We start from the raw sequence: 21454 nt of genomic DNA, 5'->3' as shown, positions 1-21454 counted from the left end.
GACAGTCTATGGTTTCTTACGCTGAATTAAATATTTATGTAGTCCGAAAATTTAATATTTTCTGTGGGTTCTGGAATTCGAGTATGAATGACAAAAACCCTGGCATTGGAGTGGACTACATTTTTGCACATCATCCGGCAGAGAATGAATTAATCTCATTAATCTTAAAGATATTAAATAAAGAATTTCCACTGCGAAATCTGGAGACTGTAGAAAGCCGCCCCCATTTCAAGCTCATATAACTCCAAACCCATACAATTTAGGATTTAGCTTTCTTTCTGAAGAAAGAAGAGATTCTCACATTTCTAATGCTGTATTGAATGTTTATGTCGTCATAAAACTTTAATATTCTGTGGGTCCTGGAATTGGAGTGACAATGACAAAAACCCTGGCACAGGAGTAGACACCTTTTCGCACATCATCTGGCAGTGAAGGCGTTAAAGACCACCAAATTCGGTTGGTCTTTCTCAAAGACGACAAATAGGAGCGAAATTTGCTCCGCGCTTGCTTACGGCTTGTTTGGTTTTAGACGGGTGTGCAATCATCCCCCAGGAAGGAAGATGGCGACCGGGGGTGGGGGGGGGGGGGGGGCTGATTCTGCTACGGGGTCCTCCACACACGACGAGGACCCCGGCACAATGGCACTTGAAAAAGAAAAAAATGTCGCGGCTCACGCAGTGGTCGTGTTGATCTCAAAGCGCCACAAAGGGTCAACGCGAGTCTTTTCGCAGCAACAGCGACACTTGGCGGCGACAAGCAGTTTTGCACTTGGGCGCTATGAGGTCAACTGAAAAAAAGAGATCGATGGAAACAAAAAGTGGACTTACCCGACACATTTTGGACGATTTTTGTCGCCGTTTGATGATGTCACGATGGAATCCAGGTGGCAACAATACCATTTAGGAATACTTTGGTTTTATTGGTGTACGTTGGGGAATATTGCATTTGGGTGTCAGTAACAATGTCTCCTTGTTTTATCTCACAGAGTAAATACCAACCACAGAGACGCCATCTTTAAAAAAATAGAATTCAAATAAAAAAGGAAACCCGAAAAGATAAGGCCGAGAAGTCGCTGACGCCAAGCATCCACCAAGCGTCCAGTGCGTCCGTCTTCTGTGCCTCGGTAGTGTTTGTGGTTTGAGCTGCTATCCCTTTCGTCGTCACAGTTCATCCTGGGAACAAAAACAAAAAAATATATATTACACACTTACTTTTGAGTGCATTTTACACCATAACGTTAGCATTAAGCTAACATAGAGTAACTGTTTTTTTTATTTAATACTATTGATGAAAGTGACACTGATTGGCTATGAGTGTGCATTAACGCATAACGTTAGCATCAAGCTAACATGGAGTAAATGCTTTTTTTTTAAATACTATTGGTGAAAGTGACATTGATTGGCTATGAGTGTGCATTAACACATAACGTTAGCATCAAGCTAACATTGAGTAACTGTTTTTTTAAATACTATTGGTGAAAGTGAGACTGATTGGCTGTGTGGTGTGCATTAACACTTAGCATCAAGCTAACATGGAGTAACTGTTTTTTTAAATACTATTGGTGGAAGTGAGACTGATTAGCTGTGTGGTGTGCATTAACACATAACGTTAGCCTCAAGCTAACATGGAGTAACTGCTTTTTTTTAATACTATTGGTGAAAGAGACACTCATTGGCTGTGTGGTGTGCATTAACACATAACGTTAGCATCAAGCTAACACAAAGTAACTGTTTTTTAAATACTCTTGGTGAAAGTGACACCGATTGGCTGTGTGGTGTGCATTAACACTTAGCATCAAGCTAACATGGAGTAACTGCTTTTATTGATACTATTGGTGAAAGTGACACTGATTGGCTGTGTGGTGTGCATTGACACATAACGTTAGCATCAAGCTAACACAAAGTAACTGTTTTTTAAATACTATTAGTGAAAGTGACACTGATTGGCTGTGTGGTGTGCATTAACACATAACGTTAGCATCAAGCTAACATGGAGTAATTGCTTTTTTTAAAATACTATTGGTGAAAGTGACACTGATTGGCTGTACGTGAGCGTAGCAACCCACCTTCTTGCCGTGCGAGCGTTGCGACGAGCGCTGCAGTCTCTGTCGGATGATGTCCGCTATTACGTTGGCGTCTCGGCTGTTGATATTGTCGCCACCTTGTGGGCGCTGTCAACACAGGTCGCCCGGTTTATATGCCGCCATTTTTGGGCGCGCCCGCGTTAGCATGTCCTCACCCTGGCGCCATCCCGTTGCGGCTCATAGAAGCGGACCGTGGGGTAGGCGTTGATGCCAGCCGACTGGCAGGTCTGAGGATGAGCCTGACAGTCCACCTTACCGGCACGGACTTCCCCTTTCAGCGCCTGTCAATCACATCGACGGCGGGAGTGTTTTGATTGGGTACGGGGTGGCGGAAAAAGATGGGGGGGGGCGGCAGGCTCACCCGGGCTAGAATCTCAAACTCGGGGGCAAAGTTTTTGCAGGGTCCACACCAGGGGGCGTAGAAGTCCAGCACCCAGGGATCGCCGGTCTCCAGCACCAGAGAGCGCCAGGAGCTCGGCGTCAGGTCCAGCGACACTCGGGGCAACGCGCTGCATGGCAAAATCAGAGCGCTTTATTGGACACAAATCAACACAACCTCGGGGTGGGGGTGGGGCGTCACAAAGTCATTGAGCAACGTAGAAATGAAAATATTGGCCTTGAAAATTTTACAGTTGGCAACATTTTTGCCATTCTTAATTCGAATTACCGTAATGAATGATGTTTAAAAACGTTTTCCATGTATACGGTGCACCGCATTATAAGGTGCTACGGTGATAAATCGAATGTCAACAAAACAGTCCGATTTTGCCATTACAGTGATACCTCAGCTTACGAACTTAATTGGTTCCCAGAAAGTGTGTGTAAGTTGAAAAGTTAGTCTTCCAAACATTTATTTCCCATAAGAAACCATTAAAATGAGAATAATCGGTTCCCAGGTCCCCATAAAACATCATTTTCTATTAAATAAGCCTTAAAACTACACACAAATACCTTATTTTATGTATAATAAATGTGCTATTGTATTGTAATGAAAGAAATAATAATAATAATAATAATAATAATAATAATAATAATAATACTTTTCTAGTGCAGCGTGTTCTACCGGAAACAAATTCCTTGTGTGTTCTACTTGGCAATAAAGATAATTCTGATTCTGATAATACATTTCATTTCTAAGCGCCTTTCAAAACTCTTAAGGTCACTTTACAGTGACAGGATCAGTTTTTTTTTGTGGGTGAGCAGTGGCCACACGCGCCAGCGTTCACTCAATCCGGAAGTAACTCAAATAGATCGAAAGCTAGCTAGATAGCTAACATATAGATAGCTAACTAGCCAGATAGATAGTTGATAGACAGCAAATATAGCCAGCTAGGTAACAAGCTAGGTAGTCAGCCAGATAGCTGGCCAGATAGCTAGCTAATAGACAGCAAATAGATACCCAGCTAGGAAGCCAGCCAGATAGTTAGCTAATAGACAGCATATAGACAACAAATAGATAGCAAGTTAGGTAGCAGCCAGATAGCCAGCAAGATAGCCAGCTAGAATTTTTTTTTTGGGTGCGCCTTCTACACCGGCAAATAGTCTTTGCGCAGGCATGACGAATAGAAATGTGGAACGTTTTGGACGAGCGCTAGCCTACCTGAGTGCCCAAGTTCGTAGCGAATGGGCGTCTCGGTGCCAGCCGTTGTAGGTCCTGCAAAAAAAACAAACAAACAAACAAACACGCAACACGCCAACGTCAGGTGTCGTGTGCGGTGCTTCGGGCGCCTCAGGCCGGTCCAACCGTGCGGGGGCACATTACGTGTGGCGATAGGCCGTCTTGCCGCCACCCGAGTACAAGCGGATTTCTGGGTAGGAGCGCACGTTTTGACTTTGGCAAAACGACTGGAATCGTTGGCAGTCCACGGAAGCCACCCCGACCTGGCCCGACAGCATCTGAACGGACGCCACGCGTAACGTCAGCAGACACAACGTGGCGGTTCGGTGCGCCCGAGGGCCCTTACCCGCGCCATGCGCCTCCATTCGGGTAGCAGAGCCTGACAGGGGCCGCACCAGGGGGCGTAAAAGTCGATGGCCCACATTTCGCCCTGGCCCAAATCTGAAAGACAAGCACAAGTGAGGACGGGACGCCGAGGACACGGGACGGACGATGATGAGGACGCGGCGTGCTAGCCTGTCATCTTAGCGGCAAAGCTGGAAGGATCCAGAACCACCACCGACGGGTTGACCAGGTCCTGCGGGAAAAGAGCCCGAGTTGAACAACATCCAAGGGGGACGAATGGGGTCCAGGGGGGTCCACACCTGCACAAACTCCAGGATGCCGTCGGCCGAGTGTCGGCCTTCGTACTCGTGCACGGAGGAGCCGTTGAAGATGACGGTGGTGGGGTACGCGCGGATATTGTACTGAAAACAAAACATCCGCGTCTCACATTCTTGCAGCCTTCATTAAACCACGTTTTCATTTCCCAAAAAAATACCAAAACGGTCGTATACATGGATGATTTTACTATTTAACTCATTCACTGCCATTCTGGAATTTATTCGGGAATTGAAAAGCGAGTCGTAAGTACGGGTGGTCGTAAGTCAAGCTGGTCGTAAGTCGAATGTTACGCGTATTGTATTTTGTACAGCTGCTCCCATTTCAAGCCCAGATAACTCCAGACATATATAACTTAGGAATTAACTGTTTTTTCTGATGAAAGAGTCTAAGGTTTCTTACGCTGCATTGAATGTTGATGTCGTCCTAAAACTCAATATTCTGTGGCTCCTGCAATTGGAGTGGAAATGACAAAAACCCTGGCACTGGCGTGGACGCATTTTTGCCTCGTCTGGCAGTGAATGAGTTAATGAATAACTGGTTTTCAAATTGGAAATCAGGAATCATTACTCTTATTGTGGTTAACGAAGGACAACTTGATTTTTTTTTGTCGTAATAACAAACATCCAAAATAACAAAAAAACAATAACAAGTTTCATGGAATTTCACCAGTGTGATTTCGTGGGCCAAATCAAATGATGTAGTGGGGCAGATTTGGCCCCCGGGCCTTGACTTGGTCACCTAGTATGTCAGGGATTAGCCAGATAGCTGAATAGAAAGAGAGCTGAGTAGCTTGATCGCTAGCTAGCTTAATTGCTAGATATCTTAATCGCTCGCTAGCTTAATTGCTCGCTAGCTTAATTGCTCACTAGTTTAATCGCTAGCTTAATAACTAGCTAGCTTAGCTAGCTCGATCGTTGCGCATGTAATTTCACAAGTTTGAATTGCATTCATGGCCGAATAAAATGATGTGGAGGGCCAGATTTGGCCCCCGGGCCTTGACTTGGTCACCAGTGCTTTATAGAGTGAAAAGATTTGTCATCTGTGGTCAATAAAATGAGCAGAGGTTGGGGCCTGACCGTGGAGCAGAGGTCCGGGTGGATGGTACAGTCCAAGGTGCCGAACCTGACGTGTCCCGCTAGCTGGATGGACGCTTTCCTCAGCTCGGGAAGCAGAGCTCGACATGGCGGGCACCACTGCCACCGCCACCCGCAACCGAAACCGCAAACACAGACCACCGTTGGACACTTGTAAGCACTCCAGCGTGAAGACCAAAAACAAGACGCTGTCCCCAAACACGTGATCGCCATGTCCCACCCGCACCCCTTCGCCGGTGACTCACGGGGGCAAAGAAGTCCACCAACCAGGGCTCCTTCCTGTCCGAGGGGAAGTTGTCGGGTCTCAAAGTGGTCACGTGAGCCTGAACGCTGTCCCGGGCGAAAGCCACGATGTTGTAGATGGCGTCCTTGCCTACAAAGAGGGGGGCGGGGGGGACATGACCAGCGTGAAAGGAACAGGAACAGGTAGCATCTGACTTAGGACCAGGCCGACTTACGACCACCCGTACTTACGACCATGACCTTCAGACCTTATTTTTTAAATGGTAATTCTACGAGTCATTTAGCCTCTGCGTCTGTATTCAACATTTTGAATGGATTTCAACTTACCACCATTTTGACTTACGACCGTTTGGTCGGAATGTAACTCGGTTGTAAGTTGGATGTTACCTGTATAAGGTTTCTTACGCTGCATTAAATGTTTATGTGGTCCTAAAATGCAGGTAACATCCCACTTACTACCAGCTCGACTTACAACCACCCGTACTTACGACCATGACATACAGGCCCTATTTTTAAAATTTTAATTCTACGCCTGGCACCACAACGCGCTAGCAGACCGGCAACGTGTACGACAATTTTGGCGTAGCCAGCCAGCCTCTCACTCTCGTACAGCAATCGACCGTGTGATGGCACCAGAGGGGAACGTTTGCGAGTCACTTAGCCTCCGATTCTCTAGTCAGCATTTTGAATGGATTTCGACTTACGACCATTTCGACTTGCGACCGTTTGATAAGGTTTCTTACGCTGCATTAAATGTTTATGTGGTCCTAAAATTCAATGCAGGTAAAATCCGACTTACGACCAGCTCGACTTACGACCACCCGTACTTACGACCATGACCTTCAGACCCTATTTTTAAAATTTTTATTTGACACCTGGCATCGCAACGCGCTAGCAGGCCAGCCAGCCAGCCAGCATCACTCTCACACAGCAATCGACCGTGTGATGCAACAGAGGGGCGGGAGGGTGCGAGTCATTTAGCCTCAGAGTCTCTATTCAACATTTTGAATGGATTTCAACTTACGACCGTTTGGTCGGAACGGAACTCGGTCTTAAGTCGGATGTTACCTGTATCTAAAAAAAAATCAGCCACTGACCGTGATGGATCTCAAAGTCGTGTACTCCTAGGCCTTTGAAGACGGCCAAGCACGCTTTGTGGACGTACATGGACTGACACAGCTGGACGTCCACCAGGCAGTCTACCCGGCCCACCTAAACACCCACACACCGGCACGTCAGGCTGACGAGCCGACTGACGATGTGACAAAAGATGTGGCGGGTATAGCGCCACCTGGATGTGGTCGTCTCGGAGGAAAGCCCGCAGCTTCTTGTACTCGTCGGCGCCTTGGACGCGCTCCCCAAAGGTGAACGAGATCAACCAGCGGTGGCGGGACAACTTCAGCTGAGGACACAAAGTCGCCAGGGTCACGTCAAGCGGGACTTTTGGCACGCCGCTGCGGACCACCAACACGCCGCAGCGTTCCCGTGTGGGCGGTACTGCTAGTCAGGATTGGCGAATGTTCAAGTCAGTTTGAAAATGAATAGGCCAGTACCGTTTTTGATTTGGGAGGAATAATAACAATAATACATTTCATTTATAAGCACCTTTCAAAATTCTCAAGGTCACTTTAGTCACAGGATGAGTTAGCTAGCTAGGTAGAGATATATAGATAGGTATAAAGTTAATAGCTAGCTAGCCAGCCAGCTACATGGCTAATAATAATAATAATAATAATAATAATAATAATAATAATAATAATAATAATAATAAATTTCATTTCTAAGCGCCTTTCAAAACTCTCAATGTCACTTTACAGTCACAGGATGAGTTTTTCTGTGAGTGAGCAGCGGCAGCCACACACGCCAGCATTCACTCTACCCGCAAGGAACTCAAATAGATGGTAAGCTAGTTAGCTAGCTAATCGATAGCTAATAGATAGCCAGCTATCTATCCGGCGAGCCATCCCAATAGCCAAATAGCTAGCTCGCTAGATAGCTAGCCAGCCCGCTAATAGATAGCAATGTCAGTGTCATTTGACTGCCGTGGCTGGACGGCTCTGCGGACATTGTGCTTTTTTGCGCTTGTCGTGGGCAGCATCTTTACAACCCGAAAAGGTCGGCGCTGTTGGACAGTCTGCAGCTTGGAATTGAAGCGGAGTTACATGGGATAGGAGATGTGAGACAATCTCTTTTGGTCAATGGATGCTACAGCTGCGTGTTTGCTTTCAACATTTAGCTTGTAGCAGACGTGCATTTATATGACGTCTTTGATCCACTGGTGAAAAGGATGCCTAGATCCTCTGCTCTTTCATCTAGAACTGCTTCATATGACAAAGAGGGTGCAGATATTTGTTATTTTGTTGTTGTTTTGACTTGAAGATGGCGAGGCAAGAGTGGCTGGCTTTCCAACAGCTCCTGTATTTCGTTTTTCTACTTCTTCATTTCCTTTCATCACTTTGCTGCTGTCAAATGTGGCCAAAGGTCTCGGAACTTACGTGGAAGTTGTCGCCGGTGAGCAGCTCCAAGTCGGGCAGGTGGCGCAGGACCTGAGCATAGATCTCCCTGCTGTCCAGAGTGCTCAGCCACTGCCGACACCAGACGCATCAGTCAGACCGGCGCTAATGCTAACGTGCGACGGTAGAGCTCACCAGCACGCCGCCATCCTTTTGCAGGGCGCTTCCCGGCGGGAACAGAGCGGTCGCTCCGACGGTCACCTGCCGGCGCCAAACAAAAGGTTTTCGTCGAGAACGCTCAACGCAGGGTCCCATGTTTGGGGACATTTTAACTCATTCACTGCCAATGTGCAAAAATATGTCCAGTCCCAGGGTTTTTGTCATATAATAATAATAATAATAATAATTTCTTTTCAAAGCGCCTTTCAAAACTCTCAAGGTCACTTTAAAGTCACAGGATAAGTTTTTCTGTGGGTGAGCAGCGGCAGCCACACACGCCAGCGTTCACTTAACCCGCAATAACACAAATAGATAGAAAGCTAGCTAGCTAATGAAGAGTTATTTAGCCTCTGAGTCTCTAATTTACAGTTTGATTGGAATTCGACTTACGACCATTTTGACTTGAGACCATTTGGTCGGAGCGGAACTCGGTCGTAAGTTGAATGTTACCTGTATTGACTTTTAGGACGACATCAACATTCAATGCAGCGTTAGAAACCTTTGTTAACTGTAAGTTATCTGAGCTCGAAATGGGGGCCGGTTGTATAAAATACAATATAATTTTGATTTCTATAGCGCTTTAACAACAGCTGAAGCTGTAACAAAGCGCTAAGATGGACAAAAGGGAAATTCTGCCCCCTTGTGGAAGGGAGTAAACACTGCCAGAGGTCTGACCAGCGCTTTATCGGCACCCAAGCATGAAAAACAACCCCCAAACAAATTCGGGAATGGCGCTCGATCAAATCCCGAATCAATTTTGGGTATGGCAGTGAAGGAGTTAAACATGTCAACGTTCCACAGCGTATTTGAGCAAGACGCCGCCGCTTGATTTCTTCTTCTTCTGGCGGACTAATCGGCTTTTTTTGTGGTCAACTTTTTGGCATCTTATTTCACCTGGAAACTCTGGCAGAGTTGCGGCTGTGCGCTGCAGTCCATCCAGCCGACCTTCACCAGGCCGTCCTGCGGCAAAGGCGCATCAGTGGTTTTGGTTATTTCGGCATTTGGCCCTTTTGGAGGGGGCTGGGGGGTGGGCGGGGTCACCCAGGTGGCATCCTCACCAGCATGGACGCCAACTTCTGTCGCGTCCTGTGCTCCAGACAATCTGCGTGGGGAGAAGAGGCACTTTGTTAGCATGGTTTCGGTTAGCAGCGCGGTGCGCTAGGTGGTGCGCTAGATCGTGCGCTAGGTGACGCGCTAGGTGGCGCGCTAGGTGGCGCGCTAGGTGACGCGCTAGGTGGAGCGCTAGGTAGCGCTTACCTCCCGTATTGGCGCAGAAAGTGATGAGCCAGCCCAGGCCTTCCGCGAAGGCGCTCTCCATCTCTTTGAACACGTTGCCTGGCGACGACACACGAGGGGTGGGCGGGGACGGCGTCAAGCAATGGCTCGGCGGCGGACCCGAGTCGCATTCGCCGCTCGCTCACCTTGCCGCAGCTCCGCGACGCCGGACTGGATGAAGCGCATGCTGAAGGTCACCAGATGGTCTTTGTCGCGTTGGCCGTGGAACTTTTCGGGTTTCTGACGGCAAAGAGGCCCGTCGCGGGAACGTGAGAGGAACGCAAGGATTGGGGACCGCGTCAAGAGGATTCAAACTCAACTCCAACGTATGTCCAGAGTAATGTGATCTCTCAGCTTAAGAACTTAATTTGGTCCCAGAAAGTGTAAGGCAAAAAGTGTGTCTTCCAAACATTAATTTCCCATAGGAAACCATTAAAATGAGAATAATCCGTTCCGAGGTCCCCATAAAACATTATTTTCTACTAAATAAGCCTTAAAACTACACAAAATATACCTTATTTTATGTATAATAAATCTGCTATCGTATTGTAATTAAAGAAATAAACTGTACTGTATAATCAAGTCATTTTATTGACCTTTGTAATGGTCGTTGACGGCTTGATGGAATGGAGTGGGAGGAGGTGCAGCAAGTTCTTTGGCATATATGATTCTGGTATGATTCTTTGAGAAAGTGTTTTCAGAATCAGAATCTGAAAGCATTTAATAGCCCAACAATGGGGACATTTCCTGCTTGGAATTTCATCAATTGGGTTGAGAGCATGAGTATATTTTCAAAATTCTTTTGTCATTCACAATTAAAAAAGGCTGAAAATCACTTGCAATAATTTTACCCAGTTCCTCATCAATTGTGTTCTATGTCCTTACTGTTGCGTGTGTCTGTAATTCTCCCCTTCCTCCTCTACCAATCACGTGCGGCTTTAACCAAAGACTGGGGGCGGGGAATAGAGGACAAAAAAAAGTCGGGTGCTATTTCCGGCTCCTTATTAGGATCTGGCTCTCTTTGTTCACTTCAGAGAGCCGGCTCGTTCGCGAACTACACATCACTCATTGTGGCGTTCCGTGTGTTTCCCGAAAACTAGTTTGGATGCCAAGATTACATTCTCATGAATTTAATGTTCGTAAGGTTAAAAGTTCGTTAGCTAAAGCGTTTGTAAGCTCTGGTATCACTGTACCAGAAAACAACACCCAGAGGAAAAGGTGAGGAGGACGGCCTACCTGTCCAGCTGAGAAGATGAAGAGGCTGGGGTAGCTACTGATGCCTTTGCGCCGACACAAGCGGTGGTTGTCGCCGCAGTTGACCGCGCCGATGCGGATGGCGCCGTCCATCTCCCGGGCAAACTCCCGCCACTGTCAAAACCTAAACGTGACTTTCCGCGAGCGGATGACCACGCGCGACTGACGTCGGCGTTACCGTGGGAGCCAGCTGGTGACAGTGAGAACAACGCGGCGAGTAAAAGTTGATGAACCAGATCTCTCCGGAATTCACCGCCGCCTCTGAAAGCAGAGCGCAATGGCCGATCATCCGCCCATGTGCACAAACGACGGACGCAAAGCTTCAAGCCGGATTCCGTTCACATCTGCGCTAAATCAGAAACGTCTGAAAATTGTCAAAAACGTTTCGACCCCCCAATCACAACCTTCTTCTACCGCGGTACCATCGAGAGTATCCTGACCATGTATCACCATGTGGTACGGCGACTGCACCGTGTCCTGCCCCGTAAGACTCTGCAGCGCATCGTGAGAACAGCTGAGAAGATCAACCGTGTCTCTCTCCCCCCACTTCAGGACATTTACAACACCCGCAGAGCCATCAGGATCGCTGGAGATCCTAACCTACCCTCCCACAGCCTCTTCAGCCTGCTGCCTTCGGTTAGGAGACTACGGAGTCTCCGAACCAAGACCAGCAGGCTCAAGGACAGTTTCTACCACCAGGCAGTCAGGACACTCAACTCCCTCCCAGCCCTGCCCCCCCTGCTCCTTCCCACTGCCACATTCACCGAAATCTGAGTACACGCTACACTATCATCCTGCCCCGCCCCGCCAGTCTTACCAAAGTCTCCGGTGTCCAGCGTGATGATCTCCGAGTCGTCGTCGTAGATGCCTGTCCAAAAGGTTTCCGGCGTGAGAAGGACTTTTCGGACTCGCCTCAACCGAGCCCGTCGTCCACACTCACCAAAATCGTAGCGGTAGTAATTCCAGCTCTCGTAACGTCCCCCTCCGGACTCGTCCAGCCCCTTCTCGCCGTACTTGTCGTATTTCTTGCGCAGGTCTTCGTCCTTCAGGACCTCGTAGGCTCGGTTGACCTGCAGGAACTTGTCGTGGGTGGACGCGTCGCCCTGTCGAAAGACATTTGTCAGCTATTTGCTATCTATGAGCTGTCTTGCTGGCTATATATTAGCTATCTAGCTGGCTATAAACTCTATCTGGCTAGTTATCTAGCTGGCTTGCTATCTGGCTATCTAGCTAGCTACATAGCTGGCGATCTATTTACTATGTAGCTAGCTAACTATTTGCTATCTCTTAGCCGTCTTGCTGGCTATTTAATATTATCTATCTAGTTGGCTATTAATTCTCTATCTGGCTAGCTATCTAGCTGGCTATCTAGCTAGTTACCTAGCTGCTATCTGTTTGCTATCTAGCCAGCTCTCTATTTGCTATCTATTAGCTGTCTTGCAGGCGATCTAGCTGGCTATATATTAGCTATCTAGCTGGCTATTAACTATCTGGCTAGCTATTAGCTATATATTAGCTAAGTTTCTATCTATTTGAGTTACTTCGGGGTTGAGTGAACACTGGCGCGTGTGGCTGCCGCTGCTCACCTACAGAAAAGCGTCTGTGACTGTAAAGTTACCTTGAGTTTTGACAGGCGCTTAGAAATCAATTATTATTATTATGGTTATTATGATGATTGTTATGAATATTATGATTACTATTTGGCTGGCTATCTATTTGCTATCAGGCTGGCTCGCTAGCTATCTAGCTGGCTATCTATTAGTTATACAGCTACCTAGCTAGCTGTCTATCTATTAGCTATATATTGGCTATCTATTGGCAAGCTAGCTTTCTATCTATTTGAGTTACTTTCAGGTTAAGTATTAACTATCTATCTGGCTAGCTATTAGCTATATATTAGCTAAGTTTCTATCTATTTGAGTTACTTCGGGGTTGAGTGAACACTGGCGCGTGTGGCTGCCGCTGCTCACCTACAGAAAAGCGTCTGTGACTGTAAAGTTACCTTGAGTTTTGACAGGCGCTTAGAAATCAAATTTATTATTATTATGGTTATTATGATGATTGTTATGAATATTATGATTACTACTTGGCTGGCTATCTATTTGCTATCAGGCTGGTTCGCTAGCTATCTAGCTGGCTATCTATTAGTTATACAGCTACCCAGCTAGCTGTCTATCTATTGGCAAGCTAGCTTTCTATCTATTTGAGTTACTTTCGGGTTAAGTGAATGCTGGCACGTTTGGCTGCCGCTGCTCACCCACAGAAAAACTGAGAAGTGACCGTAAGAGTTTTGAAAGGTGCGTATAAATAAAATGTATTATTATTATGATCATGTTATTATGATGATTATTATTGTCATGGTTATTATGATTATTATGAGTAGTACCTGGCTGGCTATCTAGCTAGCTACCTAGCTGGCTATCTGCAGAGGTTTGCGCATCCCACTAACCCCGTGAGCTACGTTGTCTGAGGCCTTACATGCTGAACTAGCTATTAGCTATATATTAGCTAGCTAGCTTTCGAATATGTTTGAGTTACGACCGGGTTGAGTGAACGCAGGCGCGTGTGGCTGCCGCTGCTCACCCACTGAAAAACTCATCCCGTGACTGTAAAGTGACCTTGACAGTTTTGAAAGGCGCTTAGAAATCAAATTATTATTATTATTATTATTATTATTATTATTATCATTATTATTTGTTTTCCCTTCAACCCGGAAATGCGGTCGGAATTTGGCGGGGTTATCTCACGGGATTCTTGTCAGGGTGCATGATGAGAGCCAGTTTCTTGAAGGCTTGTCGGATCTGGCGGGTGGTGGCGTCCCTGCCCACCCCCAGCAGCTCATAGTAGTCCTGGCCCGCCGCCGCGTCCACTAACAGGGCCTCGCAAAGCAGCACCAGGAAGACCAGGAGCCCTCCAAGAACTCCAACGGGACGAGTTCTTGGAGCCGACACTGGCCCGGACCGCCTCCCCATGGAGTAAGCTGGACCTGGACAACAACGGTGCAAATGGGAGTTAGTGAGCATTGATAGAGCAGCGAACCATCCTCAGTTGACTCGGCCCACCGAACTTGGAGAAAAGGCGACACCTTCTTGAACCGACGTGGACGCCGGTTGCCTGACGCACGTCAACGTTTTCACAAATGCGCTGTAGGGGAAAAGCAGAAAGGAAAAGAAGATAACAACACCCTCAAATCACGTTCAACTATCACGTTTGTTAGCCTTATAGGGTAACAAACGTGATAGTTGACATTTCCCGTACGTACTCGTTCACGTGTACATTGAACATTATGTAGGTTTTATCGTTGGAGGTTATTCGGAGTACTTTTCATGTTTTTTGTGTATTGTTTTTATGACGGTTTTGAATTTTGTGAATCACTTCGGGGTTTTACCTGTGAAATGTGCTATAGAAATAAATCTTACTTACGTAGTCTTACTTAAATTTCCCGGCGATCAGGCGACAACAAAAAGTTGAAACAACAAATCGGGAAACTTATGAGGGGCTAATTTGTTGCCTTTAAAATGAAGCCCGGTCCCCAAAGTGGGCGAACAAGGAGGCGACACCAACGCACCTAATTAGCTTCGCGGCTCCGTGTGAATATAAAGTATTCTTGTTATTCACCGGGGAGACTTTTGACGCCAATTCTGAAAGTGTAGCGACTAGCTAGACGTGATTACCGAAGTTGGAGGCTTCGTCATCAGTCGTCAAAAGTTGCCCGTGAACACGCCAAGTGTTGACGATAGTGACGGCCGGACATCCGGATCTTGCCGGTATCAAGTTGAGCGACCAGGTGTTTCAGTTTCCGTTAACGACTTCCAGAATAAAAGAGAGGTTTGCCGAGAGCATAGATAAACATCAGATCAACGTACAATCGCTTCAGTTTTTTGTTTGAATTTAGTAATAAACACTAAATTGTCTTAGGACAGTTGGTATCGCGTTCTCTTCTGGCGTCCAACTCTCATTTCGACATGGTCATAAATTTCTAGCACTTTATTTCGGCGGCACAAGGAGAGTGGGGAATGGCGGATTTCCGGTGTCGTGTTAAATTTGATACGTTCTAGTGCATTACGAGAAAACTACATATTCCGCCAAACCGGTCGGACCAAATGTTTCGATCGCATTCCAATATATACAGGTATCGTTTTACATTTAAAAATAGGGCACTTGTGTTTGAAATACGATTTGCCTCAGAACGTTGAATCGTTGTTCTTCAGCTCGTGGGGTTAAAGCTGAAGCCCATTGGGTCATTGAACACATCTTTTCAGATTGCAAGTTCTTCCGGTTGTGTTCTTGCAAAAAAACAGGACGCGCAGGGGCGCGCTACCGACCGGCACACTCTCCGAACTCTCACATATTCGGCCTCGTTACAATTTGCATTGAGACCACTTTGTACCAAACGCTTAGGTGACATCGATCCGGTCCAGAAAGTCTCGTCACCTCCGTCTCTTTGACACGTTTAGCGCGCCCCTAGCCGCGTTAGCTCGGCGGTCGCCCGACGTCACTTTCGCCATTTGAAATCCGCGGCCCAAGACGACGTAAAGTGGACCGAAGCGTCATGGAACTCCAAGGTAAGTCCACCGTGAGCAGAACTAACCCATTTTCCGCACGGATACTTATTCCTATTTCCCGCCATCGGTAGTTTGTTAGCTTCAAGGCGACATTATGCAGTTTTTTCACAATTTGAAAGAGTTCCCGGGTGTCTTAACATCTCTCTGGGACGCTCTCATCAAAGTACCCCAAGGATCAAGAATTGCAGACATAGTTTTACAGCACAAAAGCGCTATCATGTCAAAGCCACAAGGTAAGCAGAGCTGCAGTAGTGGGTGGAGAGTCGCGTGTGGAGAAATTGACATTTCACAGCAGCAAAGTTAAGAAAGGAAAGAAAGAAGTAGAAAAACAAAATACAGGAGCTGCTGTAAAGGCAGCCACTCTGGGGGCGCCATCTTGAAGTAAAAAACAACAAAATCTAAAAAATTAATAATATGACAACATAAAGACACAGAGAGTCATTCATTCTTCATCACTTGCTGTACCCTCTTTGTGACATGAAGCATTTTTACCCCCGGCAAGCAATGTGAAAGTGAGTGTGAATGGTCGCCATTCCTACAGTGGGATCGGAACCCATGGCTCTGGGCTCGCCGACCTCGCCCAAGTCCCCCCACGGCGCTCAGTTCCTACCGGGCTTTCTGATGGGCGACCTGCCCGCACCCGCCACACCCCAGCCACGCCCCTTCAGCATGACCACGCCCCTTCTGGAGAGTTCCATCCTCAAAGGTGAGAGAAAAAACCGTCAACGTGCATGTGGTAGCGTGTTGAAACATGTGCACGTGCGTGCTGACCAGGAGGTCCGGGAGGCTCCACCCCGCAAGCGATGGTCCCCACCCCCAAGGACAAAAGCGGCGCCCCGCCCGTGCGCAGCATCCACGACGGTCCGGTTACCGTGACGACACCCCTCAGCGCTCACAGACAGGTTAGCGGCGCCTTGTTTCTATAGCAAACGCGGCGGCGCGATGACGGACGGACTTGTGCTTTCCGCAGTCTTTCCCCAGCATGCAGTCTCCGGTTTCGGCGCGCCAGGCGTCCACTTCAGGTACCCGCTGACGTGCCCGAGCCGCCTCCTCCTACGGTGGTGCGATGACGCGGCGTTTGTGCTTGCAGGCGTGCAGCCGCTGTGCCTGTCCCCAGCTCAGGTGGACCCGTTCTACAGTCAAGGAGAAGCGCTGTCCTCCGAAGACCTCCTGGACCAGACCTGGGTCACCGTCTTTGGGTCTGTAAACATAGTTAGACAGACAGCGAGCTAGAGAGACAGATAGCTAGCTAGACGGAGAGACCTATAGCTAGCTAGACGGAGAGACAGATAGCTAGCTAGACGGAGAGACAGATAGCTAGCTAGACGGAGAGACAGATAGCTAGCTAGACGGATAGACCTATAGCTAGCTAGACGGAGAGACAGATAGCTAGCTAGACGGATAGACCTATAGCTAGCTAGACGGAGAGACAGATAGCTAGCTAGACGTAGAGACAGATAGCTAGCTAGACGGAGCGACAGCTAGCTAGACGGATAGACCTATAGCTAGCTAGACGGACAGACAGATGGCTAGCTAGACGGAGAGACAGATGGCGAGCTAGACGGAGAGACAGATGGCGAGCTAGACGGAGAGACAGATAGCTAGCTAGACGGAGAGGCAGATGGCTAGCTGGACAAATAGCTAGCCAGAGAGCTAGCTAGACAAATAGCTAGCCAGCGAGCTAGCTAGACAAATACCTAGCCAGCGAGCTAGCTAGACAAATAGCTAGCCAGAGAGCTAGCTAGACAAATACCTAGCCAGCGAGCTAGCTGGACAAATAGCTAGCCAGAGAGCTAGCTAGACAAATAGCTAGCCAGAGAGCTAGCTAGACAAATAGCTAGCCAGCGAGCTAGCTAGACAAATAGCTAGCCAGTGAGCTAGCTAGACAAATAGCTAGCCAGTGAGCTAGCTAGACAAATAGCTAGCCAGAGAGCTAGCTAGACAAATAGCTAGCCAGCGAGCTAGCTGGACAAATAGCTAGCCAGCGAGCTAGCTGGACAAATAGCTAGCCAGCGAGCTAGCTGGACAAATAGCTAGCCAGAGAGCTAGCCTGACAGATCTAGCTAGCTAGCTGTCATATTTGCATGCGCCGTGTCGGTCCGCTTCCACGCAATTCCGAACACAAATTTTGCTCTTGGGAGCCAAATTTTCCAGCTGGACTTTCTGATTTTTCATTGACCAATTGACCGCTGGCGCACAAAATGGCCGATCTTGATCCCGCTGTCATGTGGTGAGACGTGTGCGTTTGTTGACCTTTCAGCTTCCCGCCAGCGTCGGCCTCCTACATCCTGCTGCAGTTTGCTCAGTATGGAAACATCCTCAAGCACACCGTAAGACACACCCGCACATTTACCGGAAACGCTCAAGCTGGTCATACCAATCACCTTTGGTGTGTAGTTAGATTCCCGGTTTGTTGACATCATGTTGCTCACTTGAGATAGCAAACGAGCTGGCTACCTAGCTAGCTAGCTATTTACTATCTATTAGCTATCTTGCTAGCTATCTACAGGTATTAGTAATCTATTAGCTAGCTAGCTAACTTTATATTTAGGTTATTCCAGGTTGAGTGAACGCTGGCGCATGTGGCTACCGCTGCTCACCCACAGAAAAACGTATCCGGTGACTGCAAAGTGACTTTGAGAGTTTTGAAAGGCGCTTATAAATGAAATATATTATTATGTTATGATGATGATTATTATTATGGTTATCACGATATTGTGATTACTATCTGGCTGGCTATCTAGCTAGCTATCTATTAGCTATCAGGCTGGCTCGCTAGCTATCTAGCTTGCTATCTATTAGTTATACGGGGACCTAGCTAGCTGACTATCTAATAGCTCGCTTTCTGTCTATTTGAGTTACTACCGTTTTCAGTGATTATTAGCCAACTCTTAGCTAGCTAGCTTTCTATCTATTTGAGTTACTTCCAGGTTAGTGATTATTAGCTTACTCTTAGCACGCTAGCTAGCTTTCTATCTATTTGAGTTACTTCCGGGTTGAGTGATTATTAGCTTACTCTTAGCAAGCTAGCTAGCTTTCTATCTATTTGAGTTACTTCCGGGTTAGTGATTATTAGCTTACTCTTAGCAAGCTAGCTAGCTTTCTATCTATTTGAGTTACTTCCGGGTTAGTGATTATTAGCTTACTCTTAGCAAGCTAGCTAGCTTTCTATTTGAGTTACTTCCGGGTTATTTGCTTAGTTACTTTCTATCTATTTGAGTTACTTCCGGGTTAGTGATTATTAGCTTACTCTTAGCAAGCTAGCTAGCTTTCTATCTATTTGAGTTACTTCCGGGTTAGTGATTATGAGCTTACTCTTAGCAAGCTAGCTAGCTTTCTGTCTATTTCAGTTACTTCCGGGTTGAGTGAACGCTGGCGCATGTGGCTGCCGCTGCTCACCCACAGAAAAACGGTGACTGTAAAGTGACCATGGGAGTTTTGAAAGGCGCTTAGAAATCCAATCCAATGTATTAATTATTATTATTATTATTATCATTATAGATGGCGTCGCCCGGCAACTGGATGCATCTTCAGTACCAGTCCAGACTTCAAGCTCGCAAAGCCTTGTCCAAAGATGGCAAAGTCTTTGGAGATGCCATCATGGTGGGCGTCAAACCCTGCATAGACAAGGTCAGCCACCCGCGCGGCTTACCCGCATTTTACCCGAGGTTACCCATCAAGCAACCTTTTTGCGTTGCCTGTCAAGAGTGTGATGGAAACCGGCGAGGTGGCTCCCTCGCCGTTAACCGGCGCCGCCCTCCCCTGCACGCCACGCTCGGCCATCAGACCGCTTAGCGCCATCTCCAGGAACTCCGCCAGCGACTACCAGGTGCGCTCGCAACGCTATCACGCGCGACGGTAAAAAAGTGTGTGTGTGTGTGTGTGGGTGGGTGTTCATTATTCGGGTGCGTCTGTGTCCGTTTAGGTGCTGACCGACAGACACACACCCAGGAAGGATGACAGCTTTGTCTCCAAGGCGATGGAGTATATGTTTGGATGGTGAAATCTGATGTGTGTGTGTGTGTGTGTGTGTGTGTGTGTGTGTGTGTGTGTGTGTGTGTGTGTGTGTGTGTGTGTGTGTGTGTGTGTGTGTGTGTGTGTGTGTGAGAGAGAGAGAGAGTGAGATATCTTGTCTTCTTTTCCAGTCTCACACTATTTTTTTAGACGTTTCAATAAAGTTTGTACAGTACCGCTTGGAGTGTTCTGTTGGTGGCCACCAGGGGGTGCTGTTGGCCACGTAAGAAGTCCGTTCAGTCATTTTCCCCAAGAAACAGCAGCAGCAGCCCCTTTTTCATTTTGAACAGCCAATCGTCTGCAAATATGGAAGCGTAGTATGATTAATCTAGTCCACGGGTGTCCAAGTCGAGGCCCGGGGGCTAGATTTGGACCCCCATATCATTTTATTCAGCCCGTAAAAGCAAATCAAGCATGTCAGTTTTCAGGATGCTTGCTAAATTGGGAACCCAAATTTGAAATGGTCACATGTCATACACAACTGCAGTTATTATTTTCGACTTCAGATTTGAAAGCTAGGTCATCAATTTGTTATGCGCTCTAGATGGAACAGGTGGAGGGGATGAAACATTCTAATGCAGGGATCGGGAACCTTTTCGACTAAAAGAGCCATAAATCTGGCTGGCGAGCTAGCTAACTAGTCACCTTCTAGCTGGCTGGCTATCTTGCTAGATTTCTAGCTATTTGGTAACTAATAGGTAAGTAATAGATAGATCGCTCACTAGTTAGACAGCAAATAGCTAGCTAAGAAGCCACCGAGCTAGCTAGGTAGCCTGTTCCGGGTGGCTTTGTCTCGACATTTTCCGTGTCTTGAAAAGCCCGTACGTGACTTTGGGAAAAGAAAATCCAAAAGATGGAAGTGAGGAAGATGGCGCCGTGTCCTGGTGACATGACAGATGCTTCACTTTTCCAGCATCATCTGTTGCCGTGCCGCCACGGCGACGCCTGCAGTCACGGCAGCTGTGGCGACCTCCAAAACAACATGGGCCTTCAAACCGAACCCTTGCATGTATTATTAGTAGTAGTATTATCAGTATTATTAGCATTTGCTAGCTATTAGCTCTGGCTGGCTAGCTAGCTATTCACTATCTAGCTGGCTGGCTATCTAGCTAGGTATCTGTTGGATATCGATTGGCTAGCTAGCTTTCCATCTATTTGAGTTATTCCGGGTTGAGTGAACGCTCGCGCGTGTGGCTGCCGCTGCTCACCCACAGAAAAACGTATCCGGTGACTGTAAAGTGACCTTGAGAGTTTAGAAAAGCGCTTATAAATTACATTTATTATTATTAGTAGTAGTATTAGTAGTCGTAGTATTAGTAGTAGTATCATTTGCTAGCTATTAGCTCTGGCTGGCTAGCTAGCTATCTGGCTGGCTAGCTATCTTCACTATCTAGCTGGCTGGCTATCTAGCTAGGTATCTGTTGGCTAGTAAGCTAGCTTTCTATCTATTTGAGTGAGTTTCTATCGGGTTGAGTGTACGCTGGCATGTGTGGCTGCCGCTGCTCACCCACAGAAAAACGTATCCGGTGACTAAAGTGACCTTGAGAGTTTTGAAAGGCGCTTATAAATGAAATGGATTATTATTATTATTAAGATTATAAAAGTGCCGCTTCCCCCGAACAGACAGGAAGTGGCTTCCTATTGGATGGCAGGCAGCACTTGGCCGCTTGATCCCAAACAAGAAGTGGCGACCCCTGACTTCCTGTGGCGCTTCCCTCTCGTGGCCTTCTATCGCCATGGAAACGTGCATCCTTCACACAGACACACTAGTTGCGTTCGAGGCCTGCTGTGGGTCCTTTAGTGTCTTTTGTGAGGGGTGGGGTTTCCTGCGTTGTGGTAAATAAACGGCAGTCGCATCATACCAATGCTAATTAGCTACAAGATAACACTCCGTGTGTGTGTGTGTGCGCGCGCTACCGTGTCCATATGTCAGATCAGTAATGAGTTCAAAGCCTGCAGCCATAATTCTGACT

At 47.2% G+C, this 21454-nt stretch overlaps 2 protein-coding genes across 2 annotated transcripts; one reads left to right on the top strand and one right to left on the bottom strand.

Annotated features, from left to right (window-relative positions):
- Positions 1-895: 895 nt before the first annotated feature.
- On the bottom strand, positions 896-14682 carry dnajc10 (DnaJ heat shock protein family (Hsp40) member C10). Its single transcript, XM_089002357.1, has 26 exons — positions 14577-14682; positions 13965-14046; positions 13650-13888; positions 11843-12005; positions 11720-11770; positions 11081-11163; positions 10885-11016; positions 9795-9888; positions 9631-9708; positions 9432-9475; positions 9268-9333; positions 8350-8415; positions 8197-8286; positions 6993-7103; positions 6799-6913; positions 5704-5831; positions 5441-5557; positions 4346-4447; positions 4218-4278; positions 4048-4142; positions 3846-3979; positions 3684-3737; positions 2445-2592; positions 2239-2364; positions 2066-2170; positions 896-1172 (listed from the first exon to the last, which is right to left on the bottom strand). The coding sequence occupies exons 1-26, from the start codon at positions 14595-14597 to the stop codon at positions 1161-1163; spliced, it is 2517 nt and encodes an 838-aa protein (XP_088858483.1). The 5' UTR covers positions 14598-14682; the 3' UTR covers positions 896-1160.
- Positions 14683-14988: 306 nt separating this feature from the next.
- nup35 (nucleoporin 35) lies at positions 14989-19656 on the top strand. Its single transcript, XM_089002356.1, has 9 exons — positions 14989-15467; positions 16009-16173; positions 16242-16369; positions 16438-16489; positions 16558-16666; positions 17728-17797; positions 18969-19097; positions 19174-19296; positions 19393-19656. The coding sequence occupies exons 1-9, from the start codon at positions 15455-15457 to the stop codon at positions 19468-19470; spliced, it is 867 nt and encodes a 288-aa protein (XP_088858482.1). The 5' UTR covers positions 14989-15454; the 3' UTR covers positions 19471-19656.
- Positions 19657-21454: the final 1798 nt, after the last annotated feature.

This window comes from Hippocampus bargibanti, linkage group LG08 (genome assembly GCF_051943395.1).
Source record: "Hippocampus bargibanti isolate YZ-2025 linkage group LG08, ASM5194339v1, whole genome shotgun sequence".
NCBI lineage: Eukaryota > Metazoa > Chordata > Actinopteri > Syngnathiformes > Syngnathidae > Hippocampus > Hippocampus bargibanti.
The sequence above is the reverse complement of the archived record's forward strand: the minus strand, read 5'-3'. Positions and strand labels throughout refer to the sequence as shown.